General features: G+C 46.8%; 1 protein-coding gene across 4 annotated transcripts in view; it reads left to right on the forward strand.

Annotated features, from left to right (window-relative positions):
- Positions 1-18,244, forward strand: part of SLC7A7 (solute carrier family 7 member 7) — a 288,753-nt gene that overhangs the window by 207,946 nt on the left and 62,563 nt on the right. For all 4 annotated transcript variants that reach the window (XM_069633861.1, XM_069633864.1, XM_069633863.1 and 1 more), the window contains exon 4: positions 8,920-9,045. In XM_069633861.1, coding sequence (XP_069489962.1) covers positions 8,920-9,045 — 126 coding nt within the window. The remainder of the gene's footprint in view (positions 1-8,919; positions 9,046-18,244) is intronic.

An 18,244-nucleotide genomic window follows, 5' to 3' on the forward strand; every position in this document is an offset into this window, starting at 1 on the left:
GAAAGAGCGCCTTGCTGACGAGAACTCACACTGATTACAGGGGTGTTTAGCATAACTCATCCCTTTTAAATTCGGACCTTTCACAACAATCTTTCAATCAAAAGAATACTGCGGAAGAGCATTGAGCTATTACGTTCATAGAGTTCATGGCCTGCTTCCTAGCAGGCCCCCCTCCAACCAGTCCTCCTGCACTGAGGGCCCTCCCCCGCCTGCGCCTTCGATGGGAAGGTCCTGCGCTTCGCCCCCGCGCACCTCCCCCTCACGACGCGAATGTTGCCCAATTCTTGGCTTAAGATGCTATTTACAGAAACTGCCAGGAAGTCAAAACATCAGAAGCACCAGCAGCTCCAGCAAGGACGAAACCAGGGAGATAAGGAGCGTTGGGGGCGGGGGCCACCTTTAACATCCTTCACGGGGATGGGGCGGGGCCCCGGGGTCATCAATGGGAAGCAGACAAAACAACGCGGGCCCGGGGAATACACTGCTGAGGGGTTGGGGGAAAAGACTCGAGAGAACAAAGTCCTGGAATGAGTCCTCTCTTGGCCGACATCTCACTTTGCCCCACATAGACCCTCCCATGCTGCCTGCAGACTGTGGTTCACCATGCATGCTACCGCTGGGGCCTGCATGGAACTATGCATACATGCAGGCCCCCCACCGATTTTATCCTTTTTGGAGGAGGATGGGGAGCAAAGCACACCACTCAGAATCCCTTTCAAGCAGCCCTCCCATGGGGACGCAGGGCACTCCTCTGCACACCCTTAATGAAAAAACCCTTTGCGACCACCTACATCAAAATATGTAAATAACAGAACACATCCACCAGATCCCACGAGCTTATCCACAGCTGAGGGGAATCCCATAAGGACACTACAGGAACCGCGGAACACCTTACATGGGGGTGACGTCGGTCATGCCTCGGAGTGGGCCTACAGAGGGCATGGTACATATGCAGTATAGCCCTCCTCAACCCACAGCGCCAGGAGTCCGTGTAATACACCCGCATCAGCAGGCCCTGATGCATGTGACATACATGTCAACAATGGTGACTGGATTTTTTTTAAATTGGAGGGGTGTAAATATTTGCCACAAATATTCCAGAACAACTGAGCGTAGCGAAATAGCCTGAACCGACAAATTTGGGAAGTGGGGGGTTCTCCACCAGAGGACATTTTTTGAATAATGGTTTAAAAAGTTGCATTATACAGTACACTTTCTGTGAAAAATTGGATACCAAGCCAGACAGTTTGCAATCAGTTGTGTAGGGTAACTCATGAACAAATCTGATAGATACAAGCCTCAACAGTGAACAAGTTTCTTTCCCAACACATTTTCATGATGCCTTCCTAAACAATGTATGCCAGTATAAAACAAATTTCATGCTAGCTATACCCTTATACTTCCATGCTGGCTGCACCAATATTTGCCAGAATTCCCATATAAGAACGCACTCATATTTGCTCTGCGCATAATGACAGTAATTGGACTAAACACAAACATGTCCATGCTGGCCCTGACAATATATGCCACTACCCCCACGCAAGAGCATACTCCTATTGGCTTTGCCATTAAAAAGCCATGACTCAATAAGAAAACCTGTCCAAACTGGCTGCACTAAAATGCCAGTCTGGCCATATAGTAACACTTATCATGCTGGCTTTATCATAGATGGCGAGTAAAAAATGTCATGCCACAATAAGAATTGGCTGCACCAAAATGCCAGCCTAGCCAGGTATGATACTTATCAAGCTTGCTTTATCATAGATGCCCAATAACAAATGTCATGGCACAGTAAGAAATGGCCAGACTGGCTGCACCAAAATGCCAGTCTAGCCACGTAATAACACTTATCATGCTTGCTAAAATGCCACACCCTACCCCTCCCCACCAAAATCAGTGCACCAGCAAATACATGTACACACATACTCGCACAACCTTTACTCGCTCACACCTACACCCATACGCCAAGAACTTGCTCATTCACATGATCACCTATCGTCATACACTCACTCATTACACAAGCATGCACACATAAATGAACATGAAACTTAATCTTACCTTCTGCCGCGGTCCGGGTGTTCTTCACCGTCAGCCCCTCCTTGAAAGCTCTCTGGTTACCACAGCACATACAGGAACCAGGAAGCTTAGAGAGTTTCCTCAGTCCAGCACATGTGCCAAAGAGCTAGAGTGCTCCTGACACACCACTGCAGGCCGTCTGAATGTGCAGAGGGGTGCAGGGGCTCCCCTTTCCACATTCAGAGGCGCAGCTCCCCAACCTGCATCCCAATGGTCATGTAAAGCTGAGGAGGCAAAACTCCTCCAATCTTGCATGGTTCACACTGGGGAACAGAAATTGTCAAAGGGAAACCATGTTTCCCTTTGACCACAGCACCTCCATAATGAGTTAGGATACTGGCAAGTCGGAGCCCATTAGGGACGAGCCTCCCCAGGCATACATTATCCATTACATTTGAGAGACACTAGTCCAATCCTGGTTTTAAACTTTGCATTCTGGGAATTGTAGTCTGGAATTTGTAATGGGGACATCCAGGACAACAAGTCCCAGAATGCAAGGGCAAAACGAGAACTGGACTAGTGTTTACTGAAAGGAATGGGCAATGTTTGCATGTATGCTGTGACCCAAACCAGTCTGAGTGCCTCTCAGTGCCATAGTAACACCATTACCATTTTCTTTCATCTTCCTACTTATTAACTAATGACTGTGACCAAGAAGAGTACGATTCGCAAGTGTAACGACTACTGGTAAGTAATCCGGGCATTAGCCCTTCATCCCTTTCCTCTTTCCAGTCCTCATTAATAAGAAGGGCTGTGATGAGCAAGAATCGAACTCAGAATAATGAAGAATACCTGTTAGTAATGCAGCCTTAAGAGGCCTCACATTTGTACCACCACCAGCACACACGCCTAAAACGAGCCCTCATGCCGTCTTTGGGTGGCAGACGTACTACAAAAATATATGGGCTCCATTTCAATAAACCTCTGTACCTGCTCCACATACATGCTAACATTGTCCATTCGATTTGGGAGATGCTAGTCCACCCCTGGTTTTAACTTTGCATTCAGGTTCTTGCAGTCCTGGATTTATAATTGGGGAATTCAAAATTAAAACGAGGACTGGATTAGCATCTCCCTGATGGAATGGATAATGTCGGCCTGTTTTGCAGCACTGCGCCCCACAACGCCTTTCATGTAATCGCCAATGCTACCTATGGTCCCTAAACACATGGTAATACCATGCTAGAACAATCCTTGCAGGATTTGATGGAGAGGCAGGGTTCTTATACAGGAACATTGTAGGACCTGTAGGTTTCCCTCTCTGCTTAGCGGTTGCAGGGACACAGCAGGAACCCTAGAACATCTTTAAAAGGGAGCATGTATTTTGTAAGGCGGACTTAGAGCAGCTCCTCGAATACCCTTCATTATATAAGGATGGATCCAGGGCAGCTTGCGGATACCCTTCATTATATAAGGGCTGATTTAGGGCAGCTCCTCGGATACCGTTCATTATATAAGGGCAGACTTAGGGCAGCTCCTCGGATACCCTTCAAGTGGATGGAATGGATGAAGTGGATGGAACGGATGAAGTGGATGCAACGGATGAAGCGGATGATTGGATGAAGTGGATGATCGAATGAAATGGATTGAACAATTGCAACAGATGAAGTGGATGATTGGATGAAGCGGATGATTGGATGAAGCGGATAATTGGATGAAGCGGATGATCAGATGAAGTGGATGGAACGAATGAAGCGGATTGAACGATTGGAACGGATGAAATGGATAAACAGATGAAGTGGGTGATTGGATGAAGTGAATAGAACGAATGAAGCGGACGGAATGGATGGAACGGATGAGGTGGATGGAACAGATGAGGTGGATGGAACGGATGAAGTGGATGGAACAGATGAAGTGGATGATCGGATGAAGTGGATGGAACGAATGAAGCGGATTGAATGATTGAAGCGGACGGAACAGATAAACCGGATGGAACGGATGAGGTGGATGGAACGGATGAGGTGGATGGAACGGATGAGGTGGATGGAACGGATGAGGTGGATGGAACGGACGAGGTGGATGAAACAGAAGGAGTGGATGGAACGGATGAACTAGATGGAACAGATGATCTGGATGGAACAGAAGGAGTGGACGGAACGGAAGGAGTGGACGGAACATACGAGGTGGACGGAACATACGAGGTGGACAGAACGAACTGAGTGGATGGAACGGGTGAACTAGAGGGAATGGATGAACTGGATGGAACAGAAGGAGTGGATGGAACGGAGAGGGAGTGGATGGAACGGATGAAGTGGATGGAACAGAAGGAGTGGATGGAAAGGAAGGAGTGGATGGAGTTGATGGAACGGATGGAGTTGATGGAACGGATGGAACGGATATGACTAATGAGTAGAAAAAACGAATGAAAAGGATGAGTAGTTTACAGAATGGAACAGATGGATTAAATCAAGTGGATGGAACAGATGCAGCAGATGAAACGGACACAGTAGACTGAAATGAAGGAGTGGATGAAACAAAGAGAGTAGATGGAACAGATGGAAGGAATGGAACAAGTAGAGTGGATGGAACGGGCAGAGCAGATGCAACAGGCAGAGTGATGGAACAGAAGAGTGGATGGAACAGGTAGAGTGGATGCAACGGATGGAGCGGACGGGACGGATGGAGTGGACGGAACAGATGGACTGGATGGAACAGATGGAGTGGACTGGACAGATGGAGTGGACGGAAGAGACGGAGTGGACGGAATGGATGGAGTGGACGGAACGGATGGAGTGGATGGAACTGATAACCACCATATTACACTACCATGCTTACTCTCTCCTATACACCAACATGCAACTAGAACACAGCGATACTATGACACATTCGGTATAGCTGTTCTCATACTAACACCCGCCACATACTCCTCATCATCCTAATTAAACATCAGCTAAGCACACTGCTAGCTTAAGTGTCTCCTTAGGCCTAACACAGCCACAAATCAGTCTGGGCGTCATCCCTCCAGAATGAACACATATACCTGACCTCCCAACCGCTAGACCTACCGCTAAGAAGCAGCTATCATACAACTACCACACCGGCTGCACACATATCCAGTGCACACACGCACCTAATGACTCATTCTCTCTCTACTGACTTGAACTGCGGTTCCCGAGGGCGTTCAACCTACCAGCACTTTGAGATCATACCAATGATACATAAGGCGCTATATAAATGCCAAGTAACATAACATAGCATAACATATAAGGGCGGACTTAGGGCAGCTCCTAGGACACCCTTCATTATATAAGGGCGGACTTAGGGCAGCTTCTCGGGTACCCTTCATTATATAAGGATGGACTCACAGCAGCTCCGCGGATACCCTTCATTATGTAAGTATGGACTCAGGGCAGCTCCGCGGATACCCTTAATTATATAAGGATGGAGTTAGGGCAGCTCCTCGGATACCCCTCACCGGAGCGTTGGAGAATGCAGGAGCATGGTATAGGGAGGAATCCCCAAAAATCCCTGGGAATGGCATTTATGGTGAGGCATGCTACATGTGCATGCGAGGCAGCCATCTATGGCACTTAACACAGCCCAGAGGCCATTTCAAAGAATTATAGTGGGCAAAGGGAAGAATTTATAGGAGGTGGGAAAAGTGGGCAGAATAATCTGAATTTAGTAGGCTACTATGTCGGCATCTAATAGTGTCGTAATGCTACTTCAAAGCGCTAACTATAAAGCAACATGTTTATGTTGGCTCTGCCAACATATGCTAGTATCCCCATGTAAGAACATGCTCCTGTTGGTTTTGCCTTAATGCCAGTTAAAAAAGAAAGTGATGTCACAGTAAGAAAATATATCCTTGGTGGATACACAAAGGCCCCCCTTCCCATGTAAGAACTCTCATCATGTTGTATTTGCTCCCTAAAGGCAGTAAAAAATATCATGCAACAGTAGAAACAGCATTGCCCTGCAGGCTTCACAAATGCCCCCACCCCAATGTAAAACACTTATGTCGCCTTTCGTCTTAACACCAGTAATAAAATGCAATGCCACAGTAAAAACATGTCCTTGCTAGCTGGTAAGATAGTTCAGCAGGTTGAGCGCTCGCTGTTGCAATCTGAGTGTGATTCGCAGGTTCAAATCCTGGTCGAAAGTCGATAAATGAGTGCCAACTTCGGTTGGGTGATAATTGTATGTAAATATGTTCTCTGTACAGTGTTTTGGTGAAAGCGCCATATAAATAACATATCATTACAGAAATCGCCCCATATAAGAACACTCATGTTGTACTCATAATGTTGTATTTAACGCAAGTAAAATATGTGATGCCGCAGTTAGAAGACATTGGGCCTCATTACGGGTCTGGCGGTATCCATGCCGCTATTACCAGCAAGTTGCAGCCGGATCCGTAAATATTTACCAACGCCTGACTTGCCGGTAACACCGGGGTATTACAATCCTGGTGGTCCGGAAAGTCAGGTGCCGGTAAATAGTAATTCCCCGTTCCCTTAGAGTCCAGAGACTCTATGGGAATGGGGAACATGGAAGCACCAGCACCGTTAATAACAGTGCCGGTGCTTCCGTGAGACGGTCTGCCTAGCATGGCCGCAGTGCCGGGCAGGGCGGCTCCAGCAGGCAGACCTGTAGTATGCCGGTCTCCAGACCGGCATGCTTGTAATGAGGCCCATTGCCTTGTGGACTGCACAAATGCCCCTGCACTCCACCATGTAAGAGCACTTATGCTGCCTTTTCCATTACCGCCAGTAAAAAAAACATGCCAGGCCACAGTAAGGAAACATACCCTCCCCCATGTAAGAACACTCTTGATATATTTGCCCTTAATGCAAGTACAAAGTTCCAAGCACAGTAAGACCCGGTCAGGCGCACTGTAGTCCCCTCCCCCACCTTCACAAAACACTAAAATTGGCATTGCTTTGCCAAAAAACGCAAGTGAAACATGCCATGCTTCTGTCAAACAATGTTCATGCTCCAATGCCCCTCCCTGGGCCCCTGCCCCGAATAGACACACACACTCACACACCAGGCACGCACCCATGCAGCATATCTGTCATTCACATGAGCACCCAGAACATTTACACTGCGCTCTCATTCACACGCGCAGTTCCACCCATGTACACCATTCGCATTGTATTCATATGCGTGCATTTACATATGCCGCCTCGCATGCATACATACACCCACTGACACACTCCTTCACATGCATGCACGCATACATTCCTCGCGTACACACACACAGGCTTTTTTTAGGTAATGTCAATTATTGGCGGCATGGGCCATGTAAAGGATAAGGCCATCAGTTAAGGCTTCAGCTTCTAATCTCGCACTAATCTCTCCCGGGCAGGCTTTTGCCCTCTGCTTCCATGTTTGCTGATGCTGTAGTCACGTTAATGACTGTTCTCTAACCTCGGAGACCGTGTTTTTGCTTACTTTTAAAGTTTTAAAGTAAGTAAATAACCTGTTGTCTGAGGTGAGAAGGGTGACAGCTTCTTGCTGCCTCAAAAGGGGGGTGGAGGGTAGGGCTTTAGCCCTCTCAAGCCCTAACCGGACGCCGCCCATGCAGCCAGTGATGCCAATACTCTTACGGGCATCTGCTGTTTGATTGGCACTGTTGCTGGACCAATAGGGAATGATTACTGGCCCTAGAACTGGCTGATAAGGCATGGATTCCTCGCACTAGAACTGACCAATGGGACGTATTTTACTGCCTCAGTAACTGACCGCCGAGACACGCCCACTTGCAGAGGAACCGAGCAACAGGACATGATTGCTTGCACTAAAAGTGAATGATAGGATATGATTACTGGCAGAGTATCTGACTCACTGGCCACGATGTAATGCCCACTAGCCGTGTAACGGTGCATGCAATAGTGGGCACACAGCTAATGGGGGACTACTGATGCAGAATGTCTAATTGCAGGGTATTTATTGGCACAAGAACTGTTGCATGATTGATGTCTGATGGGGACTTGGTTGGTGGCGCAACAACTTGTGCGGGTGTGATTTGTGGCAGAATAATTGCCTAATGTTAGTTGCTCAGGAGCACTTATCCCTCTTCCTTTCTGCACCTGCACGTTCTGAATGATCACAAGGCATAGTAGGTTTGCCCCCCCCCTTCCCCTCTGCTCTTAAATATTGTGATGTTGTATTGTACTTCCCACTCCCCCTCCCTACCTGCCCTGTGCGCGTTTTGAAACAGTGTATTCTCATGGTATAAGCGCCTAACAAGCCAACAATAAATACATAAATACATAATGTGCACAATGGGGAATTGTAGTATTTCTGTTCCACAAAATGACTTTCCATAGTACAGAGGACATGTTTTATATTCACATTGAATCTGGTTTTATGTGAATGCTCTTATTTATTGTTATTTTCTGAAGAGCCATCCTCAAACGTAGCGCCCCAGGTGGAGGGGTGGGGGGAGTGATTAGGGGGTGGGCGGATGTGTTGACCTGAATCTTAAATGTCTTGCACATTGAGGAACAGTTAAGTGACAGGGAAGGGGCGGGGCAGAAGAAGTGCAACACAAAAAGAGAGACATGTTATCTAAGCCGAGAATGCCACAACTGCCAGGGGGCAGCAAGGTGAGAGCAAGCCAGCACATGGATAGCTGCTCTTGCATAGATACCTGGCGGCTGAAAGCCCAGACACAGCAGGGCTCCTAAACTGCCCTTGTGAGACAAAGTTAACATACAAGTTCAGAGAACAATAAACCCCAAATGCGGGAATATGACAGTAGTAGTAAACAACACATAGTCAAATGTCTAACAAAAAAACTGCATGAACAAGGCATTCCGATTGTAGTGTTAGCAGTTGTGGACGGGAAGAGGGGAGAGAATAACCTTTTCATAACGTGCTTGTATCTCCCACTAGGTCTGCTCACCTTCGTGAACTGCGCCTACGTCAAGTGGGGAACAAGGGTGCAGGACGTGTTCACCTATGCCAAGGTGCTGGCTCTCATCGCTGTGATCATCGCAGGCCTTGTGAAAATCGGCCAGGGTAAGTGTGAGAGTGAGTGTGTGCAGGCAAGAGGGATGACACCGTCAAAGGGGAGTGCAGCTAGTCAACCTAACCAAGATGGCTGGGTGAGTCAAGATCCAACACACACGAGCTGTGTGACTGAACCAGGAATCATTGCAGCTGAGCTCATTTGCTATGTCTTGCTGGAAGGAATATTTTCCCTCAGCTCTACACGTTTGAGTTGGATGAGTGCAGTGCATCAGATCCTCAAGGCTGAGTTGTATGAATGCAGCGCCTGAGACCACTGTGCAGTGGATTGTTTTATCTTATATCTGGGATGAAGGAGCAGAGCTCCTTGGTCTTTTGTGTGAGAGATGGATGCCTGTGGTTTATCATATCTTTGTGTCTGTGTTGTATGAATGCAGTGCCTCAGATCTTCATGTCTTAGTTGTGTTAGTGTGGGCCTCCTGCCTGCGGATCTCACATCTTAGTTGCGTCAGTGTGATTCCTCAGATCCTCATGTCTTGAGGTGAGCCTGCACGATGCCTCAGATCTTCATGTCTTAGTTGTGTTAGTGTGAGGCCTCAGATCCACAGGCCTTCAATTGTGTCTGCATGATGCCCGAGATCCTCATGTCTTAGTTGCATCAATGTGATGCCTCAAGCCCTCATGTCTTAGTTGGATATTATACATTTTTGCAGAATATTTTGCCACACTTTGCCACCTTATTATTGCAAACATATAAATGTTATGTTTGTGTAAGGTAGAAACAGAGGATGAGGAGTGGAAGGGAGGTGCAGGAATCTCCCCTGCTTTTTGCAGTAAGAAAAGCCACAATATCGGCAAAACAAATTAAGAGAAATGTCATTCGTCAAAAACAATTTGAAGAATGTTCATGGATCCCTTGGCTGTATCAGCGTGATGCCTTAGATCCTCATATCATGAGTTGTGTCCGTGTGATGCCTTAGATCCTCATATCTTGAGTTGCGTCAGCGTGATGCCTGAAATCCTCATATCTTGAGTTGTGTCAGCGTGAGGCCTTAGATCCTCATATCTTGAGTTGTGTCAGTGTGATGCTTCAGATCCTCAGGCCTTAGTTGCATAAATGTGATGCCTCAGAGCCTCGTGTCTTGAGTTGTATCAGCGTGATGGCCAACATCTTCCTGTCTTATTTGCATTAGTGTGAGGCCTCAGAGCCTCATGTCTTGAGTTGCATCGGTGTGATGATGCCCAAGATCTTCCTGTCTTATTTGCATTAGTGTGAGGCCTCAGAGCCTCATGTCTTGAGTTGCGTGGGTGTGATGATGCCCAAGATCTTCCTGTCTTATTTGCATTAGTGTGAGGCCTCAGAGCCTCATGTCTTGAGTTGCGTGGGTGTGATGATGCCCAAGATCTTCCTGTTTTATTTGCATTAGTGTGAGGCCTCAGAGCCTCATGTCTTGAGCTGTGTCGGTGTGATGCCCAACATCTTCCTGTTTTATTTGCATTAGTGTGAGGCCTCAGAGCCTCATGTCTTGAGCTGTGCCGGTGTGATGCCCAACATCTTCCTGTTTTATTTGCATTAGTGTGAGGCCTCAGAGCCTCATGTCTTGAGTTGTGTCGGTGTGATGCCTTTGTTCCTCAAGTCTGGGTTGGATGAGTGTGGTGTCTCTGATCTGATGTCTGAGAAGGAGTGCAAGTCCTCCGACCCTTCTGTTAGGATTGGATGTGTGAAGTTATTCATATCATTGTGTCTCTGCTGGCTGAGTACAGCGCCTCAGATACTCATGTACGAGTTAGATGATTGCATTGCCTCTGATCCTTATTTCAAAGGATGAGGAACGAGGTATCTACGATCTCAGGCCTCAGTTGGCCAAGGGCATAGCCACAGAATCTCATGTCTCAGATGCAGGATTGCAATGCCTCAGACACTTGTGTTGGAGTTAAGCGAGTGCTGTGCATCAGATCCAACGTGTCAGAAGATGATTGCTGTGCATTCAATTCTGTCATTGGGGTGTTAGAAGGGTGCACAGTCTCACATCCTCATGCATGGGTTGTATGAGGACGATGCCTCGGATGCTCCTACCAGAGGTTTGCTGCGGTTGAAATCTCGCATATTGGGGAATGATTGCGTAATCCCAGTACTGTGACAAAACTTGAGTGAATGGGGTGCCTCTGAGACGATCTTTGTTACAGGCGTGAGCACACTACATACTCCAGGCTACAGTGGTTGCCTGGGGCAACCTGTAAATGACCATTAGCACCCTGGCAGGGGGAGCCAGCCAATCAGGTGGCTAGGAACGCAGGCTTGAACCGCTGGTGAAAGCCCACGTTCCATCACACCTGGCGGCTGGCTGCCTCGCCACCATCTTACCCCCACCCTCTGTTCTGTTCCCTTATTATTATTATTGTTTAAACCCCCCCCCCCCCACTTACCTTATTTCAGCTGTGGCGGCACTCGCCGCTGCAGCCGCACCTTCCACTCTTCTCCCGACGGCCCATGGCGGACATCTTTAGATCGTATTTTCAGTCATTGAACGGGATGCGCAAGGCCGTTCAATGACTGAAAATACTTTTTTTGTTACATGTGATTATATCAAATTATAAAACAATGAATGAATTTTGAACGAACACAAAACTGTTTTTGTTGTTTTTGGGAAGGTCCCCCACCCTACAAACTACTATTCCCATTCCCAACCACATATGTATAATTATATATTTTTTTATAGATGTTTTGGGTACGTTTAAACATCCATTAGTTGTTTTCTATTCGATAATATCACTGCATACTGCCCGGGTTACCGCCTTGGTAACCTGGGGTGCTAATGGCCTTAAGCCCCAGTTCTAAGGGCTGGAAGGGGGGTGGGGAGTGGTAAAGGCCCAGAGCCCCCGTTAATGGCCCTCCCTTTTCTCGGGCCATTAACTTGGGCTGCCAGGCCGTTAACCCCCCCCCCCCTGTTCCAGCCCTTGGAACGGGGGCTTAACGCCACATTATATTACCTTGGAATGTTACTCACAGTGACACAGCCCTCCCTCCTCCTCGCACATAATCAAACCAGCATTCCATCTTTCTGATGTGACACTCATTTTGCTTCAAATGGTAATAAAAACCACCAGTTTCATTTTGTGGTCCTCCGATATGTAGTCACCCCAAGCATCTCATTTCATGGGGGTACTAAAATTCGACCAGCATTCCAATGTCAGAGAACCCTCGCTATGAAATAGCAAGATAGAGAGATCAGGTGCCTGGGTCAGCCTTCCTCTCTTTGCTCTGTCTCCTATTTATTGACTTGAGTCACATTACCTGAGCCAGAGGCCTACTTGGCACCAGCCCTGGATGTCACCATAAAGGCAGACTAAGCGGCCTGGCTCTTGTCTGTTTACCACTTCTAAATACTTCGCTGTACAATGTAAATACTGATTTGTTGGCATCACTTGTAAGGTTATAATTGCTGCAAAAGCTTTGGCAGGTTCTTGGGTATTGCTACAGCAATACCCGTGTGATTTTTCATCCTTGATGGAAGCACAAGCTATGTACTCTGCTTTTAATGCTACATCTGGAATTTCTTCAAGCAACATATGGCTCTTTTGCTCGTCATCACAGTTCATGAAGTTAGTGATGCTGCGGGAGAGTTGTCTACAGTGGAGCCCCACCTGTTCTCCGCGCACATCTGACTCAGCCTTTGGCTGGTCACGTCGTTCAGATTGAAGGCGCTTCCAGTAGCTCCTCTCCTCCAGGAAAGATCCCACAATTGCAAAGCCATTTCTGTCTGGTCGGTGGACAATTTGCCTATTTAAAAAAGAAAAAGTAAACACTTGTTTTCCGAGCCTTTCCCAACCATCTTCTGTGATAGTGCTCCCTGGTGTCTCTCCATAATGTGTGCTATCCTGTGACTTGTTCTCTGCTGTCAGACAGTGTTTCTGCTCCCTGGTGTCCCTCCGAATGGTATGCTATACTAAGATTTGTTCTCTGGTGTTCCACAGTGCTTCTGCTCCCTGGTGTATGTATATAATGTGTGCTATCCTACGACTTGTTCTCTGCTGTCACACACTGTTTCCTCTTCCTGGTGCCGCTCCGAATTGTGTGCTATCCTAAGACTTGTCTTTGCATATTGTTTCTTCTCCCTGGTGTCCCTCCGAATTGTGTCCTATGCTAAGACTTGTTCTCTGGTGTCCCACAGTGTTTCTGCTCCACAGTGTCTCTCCATAATGTGTGCAATCCTGTGGCATGTTCTCTGCTGTCAGACAGTGTTTCTGCCCCCTGGTGTCCGTTCGAATTGTGTGATATCCGAAGACTTGTTGTCTGGTGTCCCACAGTGTGTCTGCTCCCTGGTGTCTGTCCATAATGTGTGCTATCCTACAACTTGTTTTCTGCTGTCACACACTGTTTCTTCTCCCTGGTGTCCCTCCGAATTGTGTGCTATCCTAAGACTTGTTCTCTGATCGAATAACTGAAAATTGTACCTACCCATTTCTGTCAACACAGATAACACAGAACCCCTACTCATGTCTACAAAAATATCAGTTTGCACTCATGAGTGCAAAGCGATATACACTATTGATGTATCATGATAATAGGAAGCACAACGTGCTTTTGAGAAATGTATTGCAAATAGCAACATGTGGTGTAGGAGAAAGTAAAAACAAAACAAACTGCTGCCAAATATTGCAGCTGTGTATTCAGTAAATTAACTTATAGGAGTGATTTAGGAATTGTACTGTTTCATATTGAAGGAGGAGCATGGTGAAGTGTTGTTAGTGTAGCATATTACTTTGTAATCTCTAATAAATAAAAAGTATTTCTTAATATAGATAAACTCATATTTTGGTCGACATGAGTAGGGTTTCTGTGTTATCCGCATTGACAGGAATGGATAAGTACACATTTCTATTAATGGTTTAGTATTCCAGGCTTACCTATAGAATCCCGGTTTCTTTTATTTTATAATATTTTTGTTCTCTGATCTCCCACAGTGTTTCTGCTCTCGGGGTCAGTCTGTAATATTTGCTATGCTGTGACTTGTTCTATGTTTTCCCACAGCGTTACTGCTTTCTGGTTTTACTCCGTAATCTGTGGTATCCTGTGACTTGTTGTCTCTTGTCCCATAGTGTTCTGCTCCCTATTGTCTCTCGGTAATGAGTGCTATCATGTGACTTGTTCTCTGCTGTCCCACAGTGTTTCTGCTTCCTAATGTCACTCCGTAATGTGTGCTATCCGTAACTTGTTATCTGCTGTCCCATGGTGTTGCTGTTCCCTGATGTCCCTCCATAATGTGTGTTATCCTTTGAGTTGTTCTCTGCTGTCCCACAGTGCTCCTGCTCCCTGGTGTCTCTCATGTAATGTGTGCTATCCTGTGACTTGTTCTCTGCTGTCCCACAGTGTTTCTGCTCCCTGGTGTCCCTCTGAATTGTGTGGTATCCTAAGACTTGTTCTCTGCTGTCACATGTTGTTTCTGCTCCCTGTTGTCCCTCCATAATATGTGCTATCTTGTGACTTGTTCTCTGCTGTCACATGGTGTTTCTGCTTCTTGGTGTCCCTCCATAATGTGTGCAATCCTGTGTCTTGTTCTCTGCTGTCAGACAGTGTTTCTGCTCCCTGGTGTCCCTCTGAATTGTGCGATATCCTAAGACTTGTTCTCTGCTGTCACATAGTGTTTCTTCTCCCTGGTATCCCTCCATAATGTGTGCTATTCTGTGACTTGTTCTCTGGTGTCCCACAGGGTTTCTGCTCCCTAGTCTGCCTACGTAATGTGTGCTATCCATTGATTTGTTCTCTGCTGTCCCACAGTGCTGCTGCTCGCCTTGTGTCACTCTGTAATTTGTGCTGCCCTGTAACTTGTTCTCTGGTCTACCACAGTGTTTTTTTACCCTGGTTCCTCATAATAGTGATTTTGCTCCCTGGTGTCTCAACGCAATTGTCACTATACTGTGAGTCTTCTCCCTGGCGCACCATACTAATCTGTGCTGAATTGAGATTTTGATCCCTGATGAGCCACCATATCTGGTGCTACACTAGAATTTAGCTTATTTTGCCCCTGGAGTCCCACAATAATTTGTGCTACACTGTAATTTGTGCTCCTTGTGGTACCGCAGCAATCCTGTTCCCTGGTGTCCTAATGCCATTTTCACTATTACGTGTTTTTGCTCACTGGTGTACCACTTTATTGGAGCCATACTATGGCTTTGCTCACTGGTGCCTTGCATTCATTTGTGTTATACTGTGATTTAGCTTCCTAGTGCCCCATAATAATTTGGGGCTTACTATTTTCATTCCCGGTATCCCATCTTGATTGCTGCTCTACTGTGATTTTGACTTGCAGTCCCATAATAATTTGTGCTATACTTTAATTTTTGTTCCTTGGTGTACAACGATAATCCTGTTCCCTGGTGCCACAGTGTCATTTGCTCTGTACTGTGATTGTGGTACCTGTTGTCCCATGGTAATTGGAGACATGTGATTTTGCTCCCTGATGCCACTTGATAAAGTGTGCTACAATGTGACTTTGTTCCCTGGCTTCCCTTAATAGTTTGGGGTTTACTATGATTTTGCTCCTGGTACCCATCTTGATTTGTGATCATTTGTGTGATACAATGATTTAGCCTAGTTGTGCTCCACCGTAATTTGTGCTTTACCATATTTATATCAAAAGAAAGGAGGTGATGGCTGGAAGGTTAGAATTTATCTTAACCTGCTGCATTGCTCTGGGCAACCCTCCAGACCATAGTTCTTGGCCTACCAAGCCATTACAAAAGGGGAAAGACAATATGCAAATCTGTCTTGGTCCCACCCCAAAAGGGGTAAGCCATCTGGAACGGCTTCTGTACTAGACCACAAACATCTCCAGACATGTTTCAGCCTCAAGCTACACCTCACTGATGAGGCCCAATGAGACCAAAACATGTCTGGGGATAGTTGTGGTGTCGTGTAGAAGGGTTGTGACCAATCTGTTTGGGCTGGACTACCTCTTTTGAGTTGGGACCAAGGCAGATTTGCATTTGGTCTTTCCACTTTCTGTAATGACTTGGCAGGCGAAGAGCGATGGTATGGAGGGTTGCCCAGAGCAATGCCAGAGGTTAAGATCAATCCTAAACCTTCCAGCCATCACCTCTTTTATTTTGTTGCCATGTTTATATGCCATACTGTGATCTTGCTCCCTGTTGTCCATCCGTAATGGTGCAATCCCTTGATTAGCTTCATGGTACCTCACCGTAATTTGGGCGATGCTGTAATGTTCCCCCTGGCCTCCGACAGTAAAAGCGGCTATGCTTTGTCTTTGCTGCTGGTGCCCCACAGTAATCTGTGCCCTATTGTGATTCTGCTCACTAGTGGCACACATAATTCTGGCTGGTGTTCCTCCATTCCTTGGTCCCTGGTACCACTGTAATTTATGCTCTATTGTGATTTTGCTCACTGGTGTCCTGCAGTAATTCTCCCCCTAGCATCGCTCTGTAATATGTTCTACTCTATGGCATCTGTCTCAGGTGTCCCACTGTGTCTCTGGGTACCCCCACTGCTGAATGTTCCACATCTTCCCCCCTCCTCCAGTGTTCCCGACTCACCCAAAACCAATCAATGCACAATGTCCACTGCCAAAGATACCAGTTTACGAGCACCCTTACCCAAAGGGCACCACTCTTGAGACATCTCCCAACGGGCACCATGACTGAGACGTCACAAGCAACATATTAGATGGATGCTCCTAATTGCCTACTGTGCCCTCCACTAACCTTTCCAACTTGTACACTCAAGCATGTTAGCACCGACCACCTAAGGCACGTGCACAAAGAAATGAACTATCCCTTCCAGCAGATATCAAACAAGAGAACTCTACACCTCTACAGCCAGCTTTCATACTATAATATAGCCCTGGCCAATGCATCCTAGCACCGCAGGTACACGAGACAACCTGTGAACACACATGCCGCTATGCTCAAACAGAACACCTAGAAACAGACCCTCACACAGAGTTTAGGGAACTTCAGGTCCGCACGCATCAACACAAAAGCAAAGCTATCTTGCACATTCCTTCTCACCCCATTAACCTAACCCGCCACCCCCTCTCTTTCAAATCCGCCAGAGATCCTAGAGATCATGCAATGGCAGCAGACTCTGGCTTAATATATAGTCGCAGTAACATACCGTTGCATGACATCAAATCTTTGCATGGCCTTCCTTGGAGGTTTTGTACGGCTTCAATGAAGTTTCCAGAGGAGTTAAATGTTATTGCTAGATCTGTGTAGGTGGGTATGTGTTTGATTTTCTTCTCCGTGTATTTGTAATTGGTATAGAGAGGATGCTTCGATTCTGGATTTTTTTACTTCAAAACTGCAGCTTGGATCTATGGTTAGTTTGTTTTCAGGCACCGTAGGTTACAGTATTTTGTAGTATGAAAAGGCTCTCTTGCAGACCTTGTGCTGAGTGTCGTGTCTCAGTTCCTTGTGTCTGAGTAGGATGAGTGCAGGTTCTCAGGTATCTCTGTCTGAGTTTAATGAGGCCAGGGCATCTGGGCTTTGCGTCTGAGTTGGGTAAGTGCAGGGCCTCGGGTCAATATGTCTGAGTTGAATGCGGGCGGACCTCAGATGTGTGTGTCTTACTTGGATGAGTGCAGGGCCTTGGGCCTTTCTGCCTAAGTTGAATGAGGGCAGGGCATCTGGTCTTTGCGTCTGAGTAGGATGAGTGCAGGGCCTCAGTCTTTCTGTCTGAGTTGGATGAGTGCAGGGCATTTGGTCTTTATCTCTGAGTTTGAGTGCAGGGCCTCATGTCTTTCTGTCTGAATTGAAGGAGTGAGGTGTCACAGAACCTAGAGCCTGTGTTCGATGAGTGTAGGGCCGCAGGTCTTTGCGTCTGAGGTAAATGAAGGCAGGACCTCTGGTTTTTGCATCTGAGATGGAATAGTACAGGGCCTTGGGTCTTTCTGTCTGACTTGAATGGGGGTAGGACATCTGGTCTGTGCATCTGAGTTCCATGAGTGCGTTGTCATAGAGCCTAGTGCCTGTGTTGGATGAGTATAGGGCCTCAGGGGTTTATGTCTTAGCTAAATGAGGGCAGGGCCTTGGGGCTTTGCATCTGAATTGGGTGAGTGCAGGGCATCAGGTATTTCGGTCTGAGTTGAATGACAGCAGGGCACCATGTATTTGCGTCTGAGTTGGATGAGTGCAGGCCCTCTGATATTTGGGCCTTTGTTGAATGAGTGCAGGTTCTCGGGTCTTTGCATCTGAGTTGAATGAGGGCAGGGCATTTGGTCTTTGCATCTGAGTT

Source organism: Ambystoma mexicanum, chromosome 13, assembly GCF_040938575.1.
Source record: "Ambystoma mexicanum isolate Mex_15411 chromosome 13, UKY_AmexF1_1, whole genome shotgun sequence".
In the NCBI taxonomy this organism is placed as follows: Eukaryota; Metazoa; Chordata; class Amphibia; order Caudata; family Ambystomatidae; genus Ambystoma; species Ambystoma mexicanum.